The sequence below is a fragment of the Xenopus tropicalis genome, chromosome 4 (assembly GCF_000004195.4).
Source record: "Xenopus tropicalis strain Nigerian chromosome 4, UCB_Xtro_10.0, whole genome shotgun sequence".
NCBI classification, from domain to species: Eukaryota; Metazoa; Chordata; class Amphibia; order Anura; family Pipidae; genus Xenopus; species Xenopus tropicalis.
The window spans coordinates 39,096,009-39,112,978 of NC_030680.2; the positions used below are offsets into that span (position 1 = coordinate 39,096,009).

Consider the following 16,970-nt stretch of genomic DNA (forward strand, 5'->3'; position numbering starts at 1 on the left):
CTCAGCAGCTTATTTATATAAACTGGAAGTGTTTCTGAAGCAAATACACACTTACTACCAGTGCAGTGGTATAACAGCATTATATTTACAAGTAAAATTTGTTTTGGTGACACCGGTCCTGTAATACAAATAAAAATAAGTTAAATTTGTTGTTTAGTTACTCTCACTGCCTCTTTCTAATTGGGTATATTTATTAGCAGGCTTTTTGCTTGATTGACAGAGGGGATATGCTCTGTATTTAAATGAATGATCTGAAATAGAAGACTAGAAAACCCCCTTTGGTCACTACCACTGAAACCTTGTATTTAAATCATCACCTTTACCATAATTTTTTCACAATTATTTCTCCTTGTTTCTATCAATATATTCATTCCTATATGAATGATTATTCGATTATTCAGCTGAATGAGCTGGTTCTGTGTGCCCTCTACAGTACATTGTTTTTGCCATACATTTTGTTCTGTTTAATCTTTCTTCATGTATTCAACATATAACTTAGAGCAGCTACACATCTCCTCACTGGTCCCTACTAAGGTTAATGGGAATATGAAGAAAATGCTTGTATACATGTTTTTCACGCATGCATTGACGTTTTCAGGTGGCAGTCACATAAAAATTGCCTGTATCAGCAGTTTGAGATATTTCCCAATGACACTATTAGTATGGTATTTCGAGACTGCATTTTGAGAATGAAAAATATGCAAAAGCAAATTGCTGTGTTTGTTTTTATGCTTAAAACAAGTAAAGGGCACAAGATCTTGATGGTACATAAACAAAATAGTTTCTACTTACAAGAATTTTGTCAGAAAAATTGTCAAGAAAGTACATGGTTGCATTTCTTTACTCAGTAGATTTGCTAAAAATATGCAATTGTTGTAGAAAGGCATCAACACTGAAGCTGTTTTATATCACTGTGCTTTAACTTTTTAGAAACATTGGAACCCTAAAAGTATGAATAACTTGAGTTATACCTGTATTTACTTAGAGCTTAATCTCTCCCTTTTTATCCTTCTGTGTTTCCATCCCTAAACAGTAGAAATACTAATGTTTGGATGCTTATTGACAAGCATTTTATGTGCTAGTCACTGGCTCTTTATTTAGAGGGCTGAAACAGACAGGCACAATGTGGTACAGGTATGGGACCTATTCAGAATGCTCGGGACCTGGGGTTTTCCAGATAAGGGATGTTTCTGTAATTCGGATCTCCTACCTTAAGTCTGCTAAAAACATTATGTAAACCGTAATTAAACCCAATAGGATAGTTTTGCATCCAATAAGGATGTATTCTATCTTAGTTGGGATCAAGTACAAGGTACTGTTTTATTATTACAGAGAAAAAGGAAATCTCATTAAAAATGTGAATTGTTTGATTAGAATGGAGTCTATGGGAGTCTATTTGGAACTTTCTGGATAGTGGGTTTCCGGATAAGGGGTCCCATACCTGTATCTGCACCATGCTGAGTTGTACATGCTCATGGCCCTAAACAAGATGTTCAGTTGAATATAGTTTTTATTATGGTTATTATATTTCCATTGCAATGTGACTGCATTTGTTGGTATTCTTTGATAAGGTTGTTATACACTTCCTGTGGATAAAGCACATCCCTCAGCATGGTGATGTATAACCCCATGTATGCAATATCAATTTTTTTGCAAGTTACCATGCATTGCTGGGTAGAAACACAACAACTGGCTATAATAGATGGATCTTTTTCTTCAGTATTGTGTGTACTTATTCAGTTTGCATATATATTTGTATAATGCTTTATTTTAGGTGGCTGTATAATGTAGTCAAATTATGATGGTTTTATGGCCTTGATATTTAGTATCTGTGTGTTTTGCTTTCTTCAGATGAAAGAGAAGCTGTGCAGAAGAAGACATTTACTAAATGGGTCAACTCTCACTTGGCGAGGGTCACCTGTAGAATTTCTGATCTCTACAATGATTTACGAGATGGACGGATGTTAATTCGACTGTTAGAAGTGCTATCTGGAGAGCAGCTGGTGAGTGATGGCCTGGTACATGCCATAATCGCATGATGCTGAACTTCTAATTAGTGCTTGATATTTTAATTTGTACTGAATATATTTCAATTAATTTGCAGCCAAAACCCACAAAAGGTCGAATGCGAATCCACTGTTTGGAAAATGTAGACAAAGCCCTTCAATTTTTAAAAGAGCAGAAGGTACATTTGGAGAACATGGGATCACATGACATTGTGGATGGAAACCATCGATTAACCCTAGGGTTAATCTGGACTATTATTTTAAGGTTTCAGGTAAATAACTATACTTAAGACATTCCTGGCTTTGCTACAAACGAATTTGTTTTTTTCACAAAACCATCTAGACTTCAATGGAACACAGAGATGGTGAAGATGTTCCTAGCCTGAGAAAAAATAAACATCTATAGCTTCACTTAGCTTTAAAGCTCTTGTTTTTCAGCAGTTTTCAGAATCTGCCGATACAGCCAAATAAAGCTATGAAACAAGACTCAACAGATTTATCCCATTAAACAAGACGCAACTCCAAAGTTAGCTTAATCATAGCTCTCTACTTAGAAATATGTAGGAATCCTGTAACATATAAAGCAAGCCAAGTTACGTCTATAGAAGTATTTTTAGAAAATATCCAGAATTGCTTCCCCTTCATTATAATGACAGTGGCCTTTAGCCTGCATGCTATGCACCTTTGGGTCAGGCAGTTGGTTGCTCAAAGATGCTCTGGTTATTGTTTTTGAGGGCCAATTGCTCCATCAGTCAAGAAAATTGCTTTTACAATAAATAGAAAGCAGTTTTGGACATTTAGTTGTCCACCCCGCAAAATTACTAATTGCTCAGGTGGCAATATGCCCAAATCCCTGCCTGTGTCATTACCCCTACTATAGATTACATAAATCATCTCCAATGAAGCTAAAGGTGCTGCTATTTAAGTCAATATGCATAGCAAATAACAAATAAACTGGTGTCTTACATCTGAATTCCTGACTATTAAAGGTTATATTGGTTATATTGAAGGTTGCATTTCTGATAAATTTAGAATTTATTTTGCGCTATGGCAATTTTTTCAGATCCAAGATATCAGTGTAGAGACAGAAGATAATAAAGAAAAGAAGTCTGCTAAAGATGCCTTACTGCTTTGGTGCCAGATGAAGACTGCTGGGTGAGTTTTTTTTTTCTTTAAGATGAAATTTGCACTTGAAGGCAGATTTGAAAATTTTGAAAATTGAAAACATCTCCATTGAAAGAGCACATGCAGAAAAAAGTTGTGGAAAGTCATGAAAACTGTGACTTTTTTGACTTGTGACATGATGCCAGTCGACAAAGGGGCTACCAAATAGCCACTAACAGCCTTTATTTGGCACCCCAGGTAATCATTTTATGCTTGTGTTGGTCCTCAAGACTTTTTACATTTGAATGTGGTGGGTAAAAAAGGTTAGGGACCTCTGCCTTATAATATAAAAATAATAATAAAAATTGCACATACTAAATACTTTTTTTTTTTTTTTTACTTTATAGGTATCCAAATGTCAATGTTCACAACTTTACCACCAGCTGGCGAGATGGACTTGCGTTTAATGCCATTGTACACAAGCACAGGTCAGTGTCCATGGAGTAAAGTGTTGGTGTGGTTTATAGAAATACAGAAGGCAATAATAAAGTTATAAAGTTATGTTTATGGGCATTGAAACCTGAAAACTGTTACAGGATATCCAAGCAAAAGAAAAAAAAAAAAGAAAACATGTATGAAGAGATTACATTTAGTTTTATCCATGTTTGTATTAAGGAGATCTCCTTATTTGGTGTGCAAATCAGTAAAAATCTTTAAATTACCTTAATTGCCATTTTTATTTCTAGAGATTATACACTGAAGTAGCTTTGAAGTGTAAATAATTGCTACGTATATCATTCCTCTCATGCTCCTAGAACAAAGTATTATATAATGTATCAATAGATGTATATAAACTGTTTTTTGTTTTTTTTTCATATCCCAGACCAGATATAATTGACTTTGACACACTGAAGAAGTCTAATGCACACCACAACCTCCAGAATGCCTTCAATGTAGCTGAAAGAGAGTTAGGTCTTACTAAACTTCTGGATCCTGAAGGTATGGGCTCATAGGATATTTCTTAGTAATGCTTGATGAATCTAGATTTTAATCAATGCTTGGCACTTTTCATATATTATTCATATATCATATATTAACCTATAGATTTTTAAAATGAAAATAGTTTCACTTTTTTTTTATTAAACTAATATATCATCTTTAACAAAAATCACATCTCTTCCTCACTGATAAGCAGAGGCAGAATATAGTTAAGTTAATCAGAGTTCGAAAAGGGGGAAATGCCTTTCCTTTGTTTCCCTGCAGTCCTAATCTGCTCCGTTTAAGAGCTGAGGTTGCTATGTTGTGTACATGCAGCACCCTAAGGAGCTGCACAATCAGAATTCCTTTAAGGTACGCTGTCATCAAAAAAGCCGAAACACCTTGGTGATTTGAGCCTGAAAATGTAAAATGTTTTGTCAAGCCTCTCATAAGCTATTTGTTTCTGTTTGCTCTGTTACACTAGCTGATCCTCACGGGTCATGGTTGGTACTATACTCTTAAGGTGGCCATACCTGCTAAGATCTTCTCCTGATATCCCCACTTACGGGTGGGTGACATCAGGCTGAATGGCCCTGGGGCCATTAGAACAACGGGTATAGGCGTCTGTCGCTTCAGGGACTGCATCAACGAGCCGATGCAGTCCCTGATCTGACTAATTTTCAAACCTGCCCGATCAAGATCTTCCTGATTTCAGGCCAGATGTCAGCAGCTTGAATTGGCCCGTGTATGGCCACCTCAACTAAAGGTGGAAGGGGGGTTCATTACTGCCAGGCAGATGAACTGTTCCTAGACAAAGAATAATACAGCATTTGGCCCACAAAAGTGTAACTGCACTTTAAAGGGGCCACATCCAGCCTAGCATCTTCTTTTAACAATGAACCTTACCTACCCCAAACCCATGCATCAGATCAGGTTGTATTGTATAACACAATAAATATTGCTAGGTTAGTTATTTACCGATATACAAATAAATGTGATACCTTATCTATATTTGTCTGCCTTCCTGGGCACAGAACAGAATACAGAAGTTCACCCCTGGAAACTTTTCAACACATTTGCATTCTAGAACAAGCATGGATTAATAAAAGAGTAATAAAAGAGTAAATGTTGATAAGATATGCAAGTTGGCACTGTGTAAGAAACAAATTGGTAAGCTAGACACCTTTTTCTCTGACATATCTCATTATATTTTCAGATGTTAATGTGGATCAGCCTGATGAGAAATCCATCATAACCTATGTGGCCACATTTTATCACTATTTTTCCAAAATGAAAGCCCTAGCTGTGGAAGGAAAGCGTATTGGAAAGGTAAATATGACCGCAAAATGGTCAGTCTTGCCCTGATTACTGGTCTGAGTGAATTGGGAGGAAAACCCAATAGCATTTAATTGTAATGGTCTTTGCCTCACTCTGCTGGGGAGTAATAATCAAATGAATACCTTTGTAGAAGGAGGGGAAAGTCCTCCAATAGAAATATCATCTTACATTTCTTATAGGGGAAGCAAACACTTTGTTTAGGGAAAAAATTATGCTGTTATGAGCTCTGTTAAATCAGGGGCATGTACAGAAAACAGGCTGGAATAGCAGCTGCAGTTGGAACCTCAATGGCAATATCAGAATGACCCCACAGACAGCTGTTTTTTTTCACGCACTTTACTGCGTGGAATGTAAGGATATCTATATGTTTGACCATTGAATATGCTGATCGGCTGTAGCATGTACATCTTCTATCAGCATAAATATATAATACAAATTTATTTATCCTCTTTATAGGTACTTGACCAAGCTATTGAAGCTGATCAGTTAATTGAGAACTATGAAGGACTGGCATCAGAACTCCTGCAATGGATTGAACAGATGATCATTACTCTCAATGACCGAAAACTGGCAAACTCTCTAAGTGGTGTTCAGAACCAGCTGCAGGCCTTCAACACCTACAGGACTGTAGAAAAGCCGCCCAAGTAAGTTTCTTCACTTATAACTAGATCCTGGGGGTGCTGTGTAAAAGTGTTCTCTAACTGTTACCATTCAAAAAGGATCCGAATATTCACTGGGAATAATAGATCACTTTTATTTTTGCACCATCAGAAGTGTGCTCTATAACCTATGTATTTCAGCAATAGCAGGGAGCTGTTTCTATGCCTGCCACTAACTTATTACTCAATGCACACCTATTCAAAAAGTAAAGGAAGCAAATCGTATGTTAACATATGAAATGTTTATAAACAAGAGACTCACACTTCAGTGCATATAGTATTCATACCACCAGTTAGCCTTAAAGGACATGTAAACCCTACATTTTCCTACAATGTATATCAGTTGGGCAGGTCTCCCCCACCTAAATGGCATCATTTGTACTGCATAAATCCCCTTCGTTTGCCTGGACCATTACATTTTCATAAAACAAATAGCAGCTTTCACCCAGCAGCCATTTTTCCTCTGATACATCATCAGTTACATTTAAATCTGCAAACAGCATACACACACAAAGACCCTTATTCAGCATAAATTCCATCAAGGATCAAGGCTCACACAGGCAGAACTGTCTTTGATAGAAGTTCTACTGTTTTTGAGCACTGTGATGGTTAAGTTGAGCTCAGGAGAGGAGGTTAGGAGTTGAGTTTCTATGGGAACCAGCAATATGCCATCTCTACATTGGCTGCTAGACTAGAGGGTGTGTTTAGTAATCTGAGCTTAGAACAACTGAGCATGCCCAGGAGCCAACAGCCAAAGCAAATTCCTGAGGGAGGGGGCCGAGTGGGTTACAGGAGGAGAAGGAAATCCAAGTGATTAAGGGGATGTTGCAGCCTTACTATTTGGACAAACAGAATGGCAGGTATTGAAGGATTTCAAAGAGGCTGTTCACTGATTAAATTTTTGTGTGTGGGGTTTACATGTCCTTTAACACAACAGAACAGATATAGAAAAAGCAGACACGTGGATTGAGAAAACCCCAACGTTTCAAAACCAAGTCTTTTTTCAAGGGCCCTAGGGCCAAACTAGCGAATTAGCCTATCGCTGATAGTTGGGCATATCGGGAGAAGATCTGCTCGCTTGCCATTCTCGCCAAACAAGCGGATTTTCCAGTGTATGGCCACCTTAAGAATTGTAGCAAGTAACAAGGCGCACTCCTTATAGTTAACTTATAACATGGATGCCATACAGAGACATTATGCAAATCTAGTAACATAAACAAGATACATAATTCCTATTGGTTCAAACACAAAAGGTTAGCTGAGGCCTGCCAATAACACCAGACAACCTGTTGCTGTTTTTACTACAACTCCAATTACTCTAGTACACAGTCACTTTCTCATTGGTTATCTTGTCCCACCCATTCAAACATTATTTTGACTGGCAGTCATCTTTAATGTATTCTTTGCTTACTGTACAAAAATGTATGTACAATAAGATTTATATATTTTATTATTACATAGGGGAGCAGTAATGACTGTACAATTATGTACACATTGTATTGTTAAGGCATATTTTGATACAGAACGATGGCTTTCATTCTCCAAGATTTTGCACGTGATGACTAATTAGCCCCTGATAATGGTGCAGTTTAGTGTTGATACTACCGCTATTTTTTACATAATAACTGTATTCCTGATAAAGGAATTTTGGAACGCCACCCTAAAATATTGCCACATAAAGCAAATTTATTAGGCAGATTTATTCCCTTGCATCATAGCATTTTTGAATGTGTGTTCTGGATCTAAAATTAAGCTCCTTATTTGCCTTGAGGGAAATCTGGCCTTAAGACAATCCTTTAATTGTTTGGTCGGTGTTGATTTTCCTGTTTTGTTTGTGTGTCACAGGTTCACAGAAAAGGGCAATTTGGAAGTTCTTCTCTTTACCATACAGAGTAAAATGAGAGCTAATAATCAAAAAGTGTATACGCCCAGAGAAGGAAAGCTTATATCTGATATAAACAAGGTAAGAATATTGATTAAGGGCTCCACTGTTAAACATTCCCTCGTCAAATTGCTGTTTCATTAGTTAGTTGGATTTTGTTAATATAGTGCAGGAGGCCCTGATATATATCTACTAGGAGATTTTTTAAAACACAATTTTTTAAGTGCGTATGAATATTTCATAATGCAATGGGGATGAAAATGTGTTTCATTTACCAGGACCTGCCACTGCTGGGAATGGTGGGAGGTTGCTTTAAGGGTTGTAGAACCCATAAGTAATAAATGTGGGTTCGAAGCACAGTGTTATTTTTAATCATATTCATTATTACTTTCTTTCAGGCATGGGAGCGACTAGAAAAGGCAGAGCATGAACGTGAGCTTGCCCTTCGCAATGAACTTATACGCCAGGAAAAATTAGAGCAGTTGGCTGCACGATTTGACCGTAAAGCAGCCATGAGGGAAACCTGGCTAAGTGAAAATCAGAGACTTGTAGCTCAGGTGATATTTCACATTTCTAATTTACCTGTTTTATTTTGGGTAGCGATATACATGCATACTGTGTTCTGTTTAGGGAAGGAACATTGTGTTTAATTCATTTAGAAGCACCTTTCAAAGTTAATGCATGTCTCCTAAAAGGTCAGTCATTAAATAGTTTGTGATTCTTTCCAGGATAACTTCGGTGTGGACTTAACTGCGGTGGAGGCAGCGCTACGGAAACATGAAGCTATTGAAACTGATATATTGGCTTACAGTGAGCGCGTGCAAGCAGTGAATGCAGTGGCTGATGAGCTGGAAGCAGAGAATTACCATGATGTCCGGAGGATTTTGGCTCGGAAGTGCAATGTGATTCGTCTCTCTGATTATTTAAGAGAGCTTGTCACTGCCAGGAGGCAAAGGCTTCATATGAACCTAGAATTGCAGAGGATGTTCCAGGATTTACATTATCTCATGGACTGGACTGAAGATATGAAGGTATCTGTATGGATAGTGGTTGTTGGCTATAGTTATAGTGCTGTGATCCCCAACCAGTGTCTTGTAAGCAACATGTTGCTCACCAACCCCTTGAATGTTGCTCTTAGTGCCCCCAAACCAGGTAGCTATTTTTTGATTCTTGACTTGGTAGCAATCTAGTGTGCATAGAGGCTACCTAATAGCCAATCTTAGCCCTTATTCGGCACCTCCATGAACTTTTATGATGCTTGTGTAGCTCTCCAAGTCTTTTTACATTTGACTGTGGCTCACGAGTAAGAAAGGCTGTAGATCACTGCTATAATGAAAAGGCAGAGCTTAGAAGTCTTACTGGGCTGCCAGATTGGGGCCTGACAATTCAGGAGAGCAGGTTACTGATGGTTTGACTTTTGGTCATTTTGGGATGTGTAGTTTAAGTATTTGTTTGAAAGATATGAGCTCTCTCAGAGTTTGGGTATGGACCTGAGAAGACCCTTTTGCGTTGTGTCTTCCTCCAAGTTTTATTACGCTGGGCATATCCTAAGGCTACATAGAAAAAATTATTTAACTGCCTTTTTACTGCATAAGAAAGAGCCATAGCCTAGATTGCTGTGTGCGTTTTTTTCTTTTATATTGTTTTTTTTGCTGTGTTTCAAATCCCTCTTGCTCTTTTTTTTTTTTTTTTTTTAGGGCCGTCTGCAGTCAGAAGATTATGGCAAGCATCTTCATGGCGTGGAAGACCTTCTCCAGACTCACACTCTTGTGGAGGCAGACATTGCAGTTCAGGCAGAACGTGTGAAATCAGTTACAGCTGTAGCTCAGAAATTTATGACAGAAGATGAAGGTAATCATTTGGGGATTTAGACAAGCAAATTAACAAAATTATGGTAGAAGTATGTATCATAGAAATATTCAGGTAGCGTATCCATTATCCACAAATCTCTGATAAGGCTCTTCTTGTTCTATTAGAACTATGCATAAAATACATTAAATACATTGAGAAGCCATGAGAACATTAGCCCCAAATACTTTAAATACAATTATTTCTAACACTCCAGAACCTTTCCAAAAATCTGATTTCCTGAGGGCTGGCAAAGATTTCAGCATTGTAGGGTTCAGAACAATTTTAGAAATTGTATGCATTGGTAAACATGCTAACTAGCCCCACCTAGTGGTAGACATGAGATTGGTACACAAGCAGGCGAAAACCCTGTTTAGCTATTATGAGAAGGAGAAACAATAGCGTATCTGAAAGCAGTACTAATGTGTAGCACTGGCTCACTCTGAAAGCTTAGAATCACACACAATACACTTAGATAGCTGCCTACACATCAATATTACAACTAAAAAAATATATTTGTTGGTTCAAGAATAACAATTTAAATGGTAGAGTAAATTATTTGCTATGTTAACATTGCATTTAATTTTATTTGACTTGCCTTTTTGGAAAATATACATTAATATTTGATTGTGGGCACAATTGGTCAAAAGGAAATAATAAATGATATTATTTAATAAAAATATTAAGCATGCCAGACAAGTTAAAATGTGTTATTGTTCATAGTTAATGGCTTCACATGTTTTTTGCTTTGCAAAGTCCAACCCTGGATGTGCATTATAGCCAGAGAAGGCAGAAATTGGCAACCATATTGGCTCTATTACTCATAGAATTTACTCTACCAAAATGTTGACTGCAAAGATGGTCTACAGTGTCTGCATTCTGTGGCTGTGATTGGTAGGTGCAATCACTGTGCAGTTCACTGGCTGCCATGGGGACAGGCTTTTGGGCCGCATAACTTCTCTTGATTTGTTTTGTCGTTTTAAAGTGCCATGGTAAAATCAAGGATCTTTATTTATGTACATTTATTTGTAGGCTACAAGCCTTGCGACCCAGAGCTAGTGCGCAACCGGGTGCATCTCTTGGAACAGCGCTATGCAGAGCTGTGTAATCTTTCTGCGGCTCGGAGATCAAAGCTGGAAGAATCCCGCCGTCTCTGGAAATTTTTCTGGGACATGGGAGAGGAGGAAGCCTGGATCCGTGAGCAGAGTAGATTACTACTTTCTGATGACTATGGGAAAGACCTTACCAGCTCACTTAGGTTGATCAGCAAGCATAATGCCTTCAGAGGTGAGATGAGTGGACACCGTGGGCCGTTGCAGCAGACTGTGGCTGAGGGTGAGGAACTAATATCCAAAGGTCACTTTGGTGCAGGAGAGATTGAGGAAAGGATAAAAGAAGTGAAAGGCCAGTGGACAGAGATGGAGGCCTTAGCTGAAGACAGGGAAAGGAGGCTAAGAGAGGCCTACAGCTATTATCAGTTTCAAGCTGATGCCAATGATGCTGAGGCTTGGATCCTGGACACTTTACGCCTTGTTTCTACCAGTGAAGTAGGACATGATGAGTATTCCACACAGACACTGGTGAAAAAGCACAAAGAAATAGAAGAGGAGATCCTTAGCCACCGACCAGCTATTGATGCGCTGCATGAACAGGCCCGTGGCCTTCCACCTGCTTACTCTCATTCACCTGAAGTTGATGGAAGGTTACCAGCCCTGGAGCAGCGCTATGAGGAATTGGTGGCTCTTGCTGCTCACCGCAAGCAGGCTCTGCAAGATTCTCTGGCTCTTCATAAAATGTTTAGTGAAGCTGATGCTTGCCTTTTGTGGATTGATGAGAAAGAACAGTGGCTTAATGTCACAGAGATTCCAGAAAAACTTGAGGACCTAGAAGTAGTTCAACAAAGGTATTTGCACTTTTCATTTTTTTTCTTTAGTTTTTACTTTAAATGTATGTTCAAGTTTTGCTCAGGGAAACATACTTCCCAGCTATAAGCAGCTCTTTTCATTGTCTCCACTTTAAATCCCATTTCCTTACAGAAAAAATACACACATAATCTGTAGAGGTCATTTAGTATGGCAAATTCTTAACATACCAATAGACATTTTCTTATACCCTTTGTAACAAAGTCAGCATTTTTGTTAGGAACCCATGAAACATGTGACCAGGGAACATCATAAAGACACTTTGGCAGCATAAAATGTAAGCTTCCAATCTTAACCTTTGGATGTATCCGTTATAGGATCATGGATATTTATCTTAAAGGAACAGGAATACCATAAGGGTGAAAACACACGGAGCTTCTAGTAGCAGTTACTTGTTGTAGCTACTAAAATAGACAATACTGATCATTTACTGATATTTGTCTCTGTGTGTGTTTTAGCAGAAGCAATTATAAGTATTGTCTATGGCAGGGGAATTTTCTGGAGTTTAATAGCCATGAAAAAGTAGCTGCTACTAGTAGCTCAGTGTGTCTTCACCCTAAGGGCTCTGGCACACGGGGAGATTAGTCGCCCGCGACAAAACTCCCTGTTCGCGGGCGACTAATCTCCCCGAGTTGCCATGAGCCACCATCCCACCGGCGAACATGTAAGTCGCCGGCGGGATGGCACATGCGGTGGCACGATTTCCCGAAATCGCCGAAAAAGACTTGCAAGTCGCGTGTGGCCGCGTGTGCCATCCCGCCGGTGACTTACATGTTCGCCGGTGGGATGGCGGCTCATGGCAACTCGGGGAGATTAGTCACCCGCGAACAGGGACGCGGGCGACTAATCTCCCCGTGTGCCAGAGCCCTAAAATGAACTATTGCCCTGCACTTGTAAATCTTGTTTGCTTCAAAAACCCTACTATAGTTTATATAAACAAAGCTGCTGTGTAGCCATAGGGATAGCTATTCAAATTTAAAAAAATGTGAAAAGGCACAGGTTACAAAGCAGATAACAGATAAGCTCTATCGAATACAATGGAAAACTACACAACTTATCTGTTATCTGCTTTGTAACCTGTGCCTTTTCTCATTTTTTCAATGTCTCCTTTTTTCCAGCTTGAATGGCTGCCCCAATGGCTACACAGCAGCTTTATATAAACTAGTAATGTTCTGAAGCAAACACACAACTTTTACCTGCGCTGAGCAACAGTACATTATATTTTAATTACTTTAAAACACTTTTTTGGTGTTACTGTTCTTTTAAGTGTAGTGAAACTATATCTCTATGTTTTTATAAAGGAAAGGTGGTCATACACAGGCAGATTTCAGCTGCTGATTCAAGTCCTTAAGGCTGATTCGGCAGCTTATCTGCCTGTGTATGGGCATCACTGATGGGCCTACCCAGGTTTGATTTTCTGACGGATCGGGATCCGTTTTAATTTGCATTAGCCCGATATCATCCACCTAAGATGGTCGTATTGGGAAAAGATCTGCTTGTAGGGTCACCAAATGACCGGATGTTCTCACAATATACCCACCTTGAATCTGCTCGTTTGGCGAGGTTGTAACATGTATGGCCATGGAATGGGCTCCCCCTTGCAAGCACAAAAAGTTACTGTATTTTTTCCCTAGGTAATCTGCATTACTTAATATTATAATGCTGTTTCTGGGCATAAATAAGTTTTATGATAACAGTATAAGGGTCTCTTGTACAGTAACTAAGCACTAAGTGTGTGGACATGATATTTGCTGTATGTAGCACCTTCATGATCTGTGGCAGTAGGACCTCGCTAATGAACCCCAACAAACATGTTCCTGTTGGTACAATAAGCGAAAACAATATAATTCACTCTTACTGGTTTGCTGTGTAGGTTTGAAACTCTAGAGGCAGAGATGAATAATTTGGCATCCCGGATTGCATCTGTAAATGAAGTTGCTGGACAGTTGCTGACTACAGACCAGAGAAATGAAAACAGCATCCGAGACATGCAAGATCAACTTAATTCTCGGTGAGTGGCGAGATTTTAAGTACTTGATTTTACATTCTCTTTATGTAAATGATTCTGTTCCTCTGTTCAGCTTTAAAGAGGTTACAAACACAAAGGAAATTAATGTCGCTAAGAATGATTTATTTCAGGACTTTGGCTGTGCACATGTCATTTTATGGTCTGTTTAATGGTAGATTTATAATTAGACTTGCTGCCTAGGGGTAGGAGCTGCCTCCCTCTGTACAAGTGCAGCTTTCTAAATTGCCCTCTTACTTGCAGTCAGTTCCTATCAATGCTCTGACATGGCCTGATACTTACACCCACTTACCTCATGAAGAATTTTTTTTTTTTTTTTTTTTTTAAAGTTCACCAATAAGTTAACATCTAGTATGTTATAGAACATCCTATTTTAAAGGGATACTGTCATGATTTTTATGGTGGACTTTTTATTTCTTAATTACACTGTTTACATAGCAAACAATTGCAAATAACTGCTTTCAGATAACCTATTTTTTCCCCTCCCCCCATGTAACTGGAGGAGTCCCAAGCCGGACTTGGATTTCTTACTATTGAGTGCTTTTCTGATACCTACTCGGGGCTGTTATCTTGCTCCCTTCCCATAGTTCTGATGATCGGCTGTTGGGATGGGGGTGATATCACTCCAACTTGCAGCTCAGTGTGACTGAAGTTTATCAGAGCACAGGTCACATGGCTGTGGCACCCTGGGAAATGAAGTATATGGCTAGCCCCATATGTACTTGTTAAAAAGTTTTAGGCTAATATATACCTTGGATGGATTTTTTTTTACTTTTTTTTTTTTTTTTTTTTTTAAAGCCATGCCTGAAACATTTAAATCAAAAGTTATTGCTAGGTAAAATTAAGCCAGGCATCTTGATTTTTTACCTCTTCTTTTATTATTTTTTTTTTTGTACCTGATGAGGTTAACTTATCAAAGCAAACTATGACTGATCATAAAAATGCAGATTAATAAGGCTCAATGTGCTGAATAATGAGAGTTTTATTTTATTGAAAATAAAGTGTTTTATTGGACTTGCATAGAAAAATCAAATATAAATCACTCTTATAGAAAGGACTTATTTCCCCTCCCTTTTTGTCCTCAGGTGGAATGAATTCCGCAAGCTTGTTGACCAAAAGAAGGGTGCTTTGGATTCTGCTCTGGATATACAGAATTATCATTTGGAGTGCAATGAGACTGTGTGCTGGATGAGGGAGAAGACAAAGGTTATTGAATCCACACAGAGCCTAGGGAATGATCTTGCAGGAGTAACAGCCCTCCAGAGAAAACTTACTGGAATGGAGCGTGATCTGAAAGCCATTCAGGGAAAAGTGGGTGACCTGCGTTCAGAGGCAGAAAAGCTTGCAGATGGGCACCCACAGAAAGCACCGGCCATAATTGGCCGCTTATCAGATATTGATGAGACCTGGGGAGAACTAAAGGACACTATGAAAAGAAGAGAAGAAACTTTAGGTGAAGCAAGCAAGCTGCAGGGATTTTTGAGAGACCTTGATGATTTCCAGAGCTGGTTGTCCCGGGCCCAGACAGCAGTGGCATCTGAGGATGTTCCAGCTGACCTAGCAGAAGCAGAGCGCCTTCTTGCACAACATGAAGGCATAAAAAATGAGATTGATCATTATGGAGCTGACTACCACAGAGTGAGAGATGTTGGTGAAGAAGTCACTCGTGGGCAAACAGATGCCCAATATATGTTCTTGCAACAGAGACTGAAGGCGCTAGACACTGGCTGGAATGAGCTTGGACAGATGTGGGAAAACAGGCACCAGTTGTTGTCCCAGGGTCACAGCTTCCAGCAGTTTTTGAAAGATACAAAACAAGTGGAGGGGTTCCTTAATAACCAGGTAAGTTGTGCTGTATGTCAACACATAAAATAAAGAAAGAGGGAGGAACAAAAGGAGGTGCAACTGTGAGCAGTAAAAGCAAATATGCTGTTGCACAGACTGGGAGTTAAAAAAACAGTAATTTTAAAGTAATTAAAATATAATGTATTGTTACCCTGCATTGGTAAAAATTGTGTGTTTGCTTCAGAAAGACTACTATAATTTATATATAACAAGCCATTCAAGCTGGAAAAACAGAAGAAAATTCCCATGTTACATAGCACCTATAAGCTCTGTGAAAGACAACAGTGTTTATCCTGCAGCCTTCCATATATATATATATATGCTCTGTTACTGTGCTGAGCTCTGTAGGGACCTTTGGCATTGTTTCTATGACCAGTCTACTCTGTTATGACAAGTTGATTGAGATGCATACTATGAGAGCTGTATTTTGCATTACCATCTCAGTTTTACTTTGCAGGCTTCACAGGTTGTTTCATAATTGTATTTTTCTATATATTTAAACAGTTAACTGTTACTACATTTTTCACTTTACCATATGCCAATGCTTATCTTAGGAGTATGTCCTTTCCCATACCGAAATGCCAAGTACGCTACAGGCAGCTGAAGCTGCCATCAAACGCCATGAAGATTTCCTCACAACCATGGATGCCAATGAAGAGAAGATACAGGGTCTTGTAGAATCTGGGAGGAAGCTAATTGAGGAACAGAATGTCAATTCTGAGAAGATTCAAGAAAAAGTCACTTCTATTGATGAGAGGTAAGTTAAATACAGGACACATGCACCATGGATTGTGGACTGCTATGAAGAAAATGTCATTCTCCAGCTGCTGGAGCTTGCTTATAATCTATTTTAAAATGCCCAAATTCACTATTCTTCGCAAATGCAGTGCCCAAGGCCATGTATCGCACTGTGAAAACAACTGTGCTTAGGCCATCAAACATCAATTTTGATGATTTATGTGCTATAATTAACTATTTGTATATCTATTGTGTTTTTTTTTTTTTTCAAGACACAAAAAGAACCAAAAAACTGCTAGCGAAGTATTAACTCGTTTGAAGGACAACCGTGATCTTCAACATTTCCTTCAAGACTGTCAAGAGGTAAAAAAATGTTTCAGTAGTAATCTTAAGATTGTAAAAAGGTAATGCTCACAATATTAACCATTATATTCTGTTTTTTTCTCTTAGCTCACCCTCTGGATCAATGAAAAAATGCTTACTGCTCAAGATGTTTCTTATGATGAAGCTCGAAACCTGCATAGCAAGTGGCAAAAGCATCAGGCATTCATGGCAGAACTGGCCTCAAATAAAGACTGGCTTGACAAAATAGACAAGGTAGTAAAGAAAAACAGACCACAAACA

At 38.6% G+C, this 16,970-nt stretch overlaps 1 protein-coding gene across 3 annotated transcripts in view; it reads left to right on the forward strand.

Annotated features, from left to right (window-relative positions):
* sptbn2 (spectrin, beta, non-erythrocytic 2) overlaps positions 1-16,970 on the forward strand; it is a 97,427-nt gene that overhangs the window by 62,267 nt on the left and 18,190 nt on the right. For all 3 annotated transcript variants that reach the window (XM_012962405.3, XM_004913695.4, XM_002940505.5), the window contains 17 exons: positions 1,852-2,003; positions 2,105-2,278; positions 3,070-3,161; positions 3,518-3,598; positions 3,994-4,109; positions 5,305-5,417; positions 5,883-6,070; positions 7,931-8,048; positions 8,366-8,524; positions 8,696-8,998; positions 9,665-9,818; positions 10,848-11,718; positions 13,611-13,748; positions 14,849-15,605; positions 16,163-16,365; positions 16,619-16,709; positions 16,797-16,943. In XM_012962405.3, coding sequence (XP_012817859.1) covers positions 1,852-2,003; positions 2,105-2,278; positions 3,070-3,161; positions 3,518-3,598; positions 3,994-4,109; positions 5,305-5,417; positions 5,883-6,070; positions 7,931-8,048; positions 8,366-8,524; positions 8,696-8,998; positions 9,665-9,818; positions 10,848-11,718; positions 13,611-13,748; positions 14,849-15,605; positions 16,163-16,365; positions 16,619-16,709; positions 16,797-16,943 — 3,857 coding nt within the window. The remainder of the gene's footprint in view (positions 1-1,851; positions 2,004-2,104; positions 2,279-3,069; positions 3,162-3,517; positions 3,599-3,993; positions 4,110-5,304; positions 5,418-5,882; positions 6,071-7,930; positions 8,049-8,365; positions 8,525-8,695; positions 8,999-9,664; positions 9,819-10,847; positions 11,719-13,610; positions 13,749-14,848; positions 15,606-16,162; positions 16,366-16,618; positions 16,710-16,796; positions 16,944-16,970) is intronic.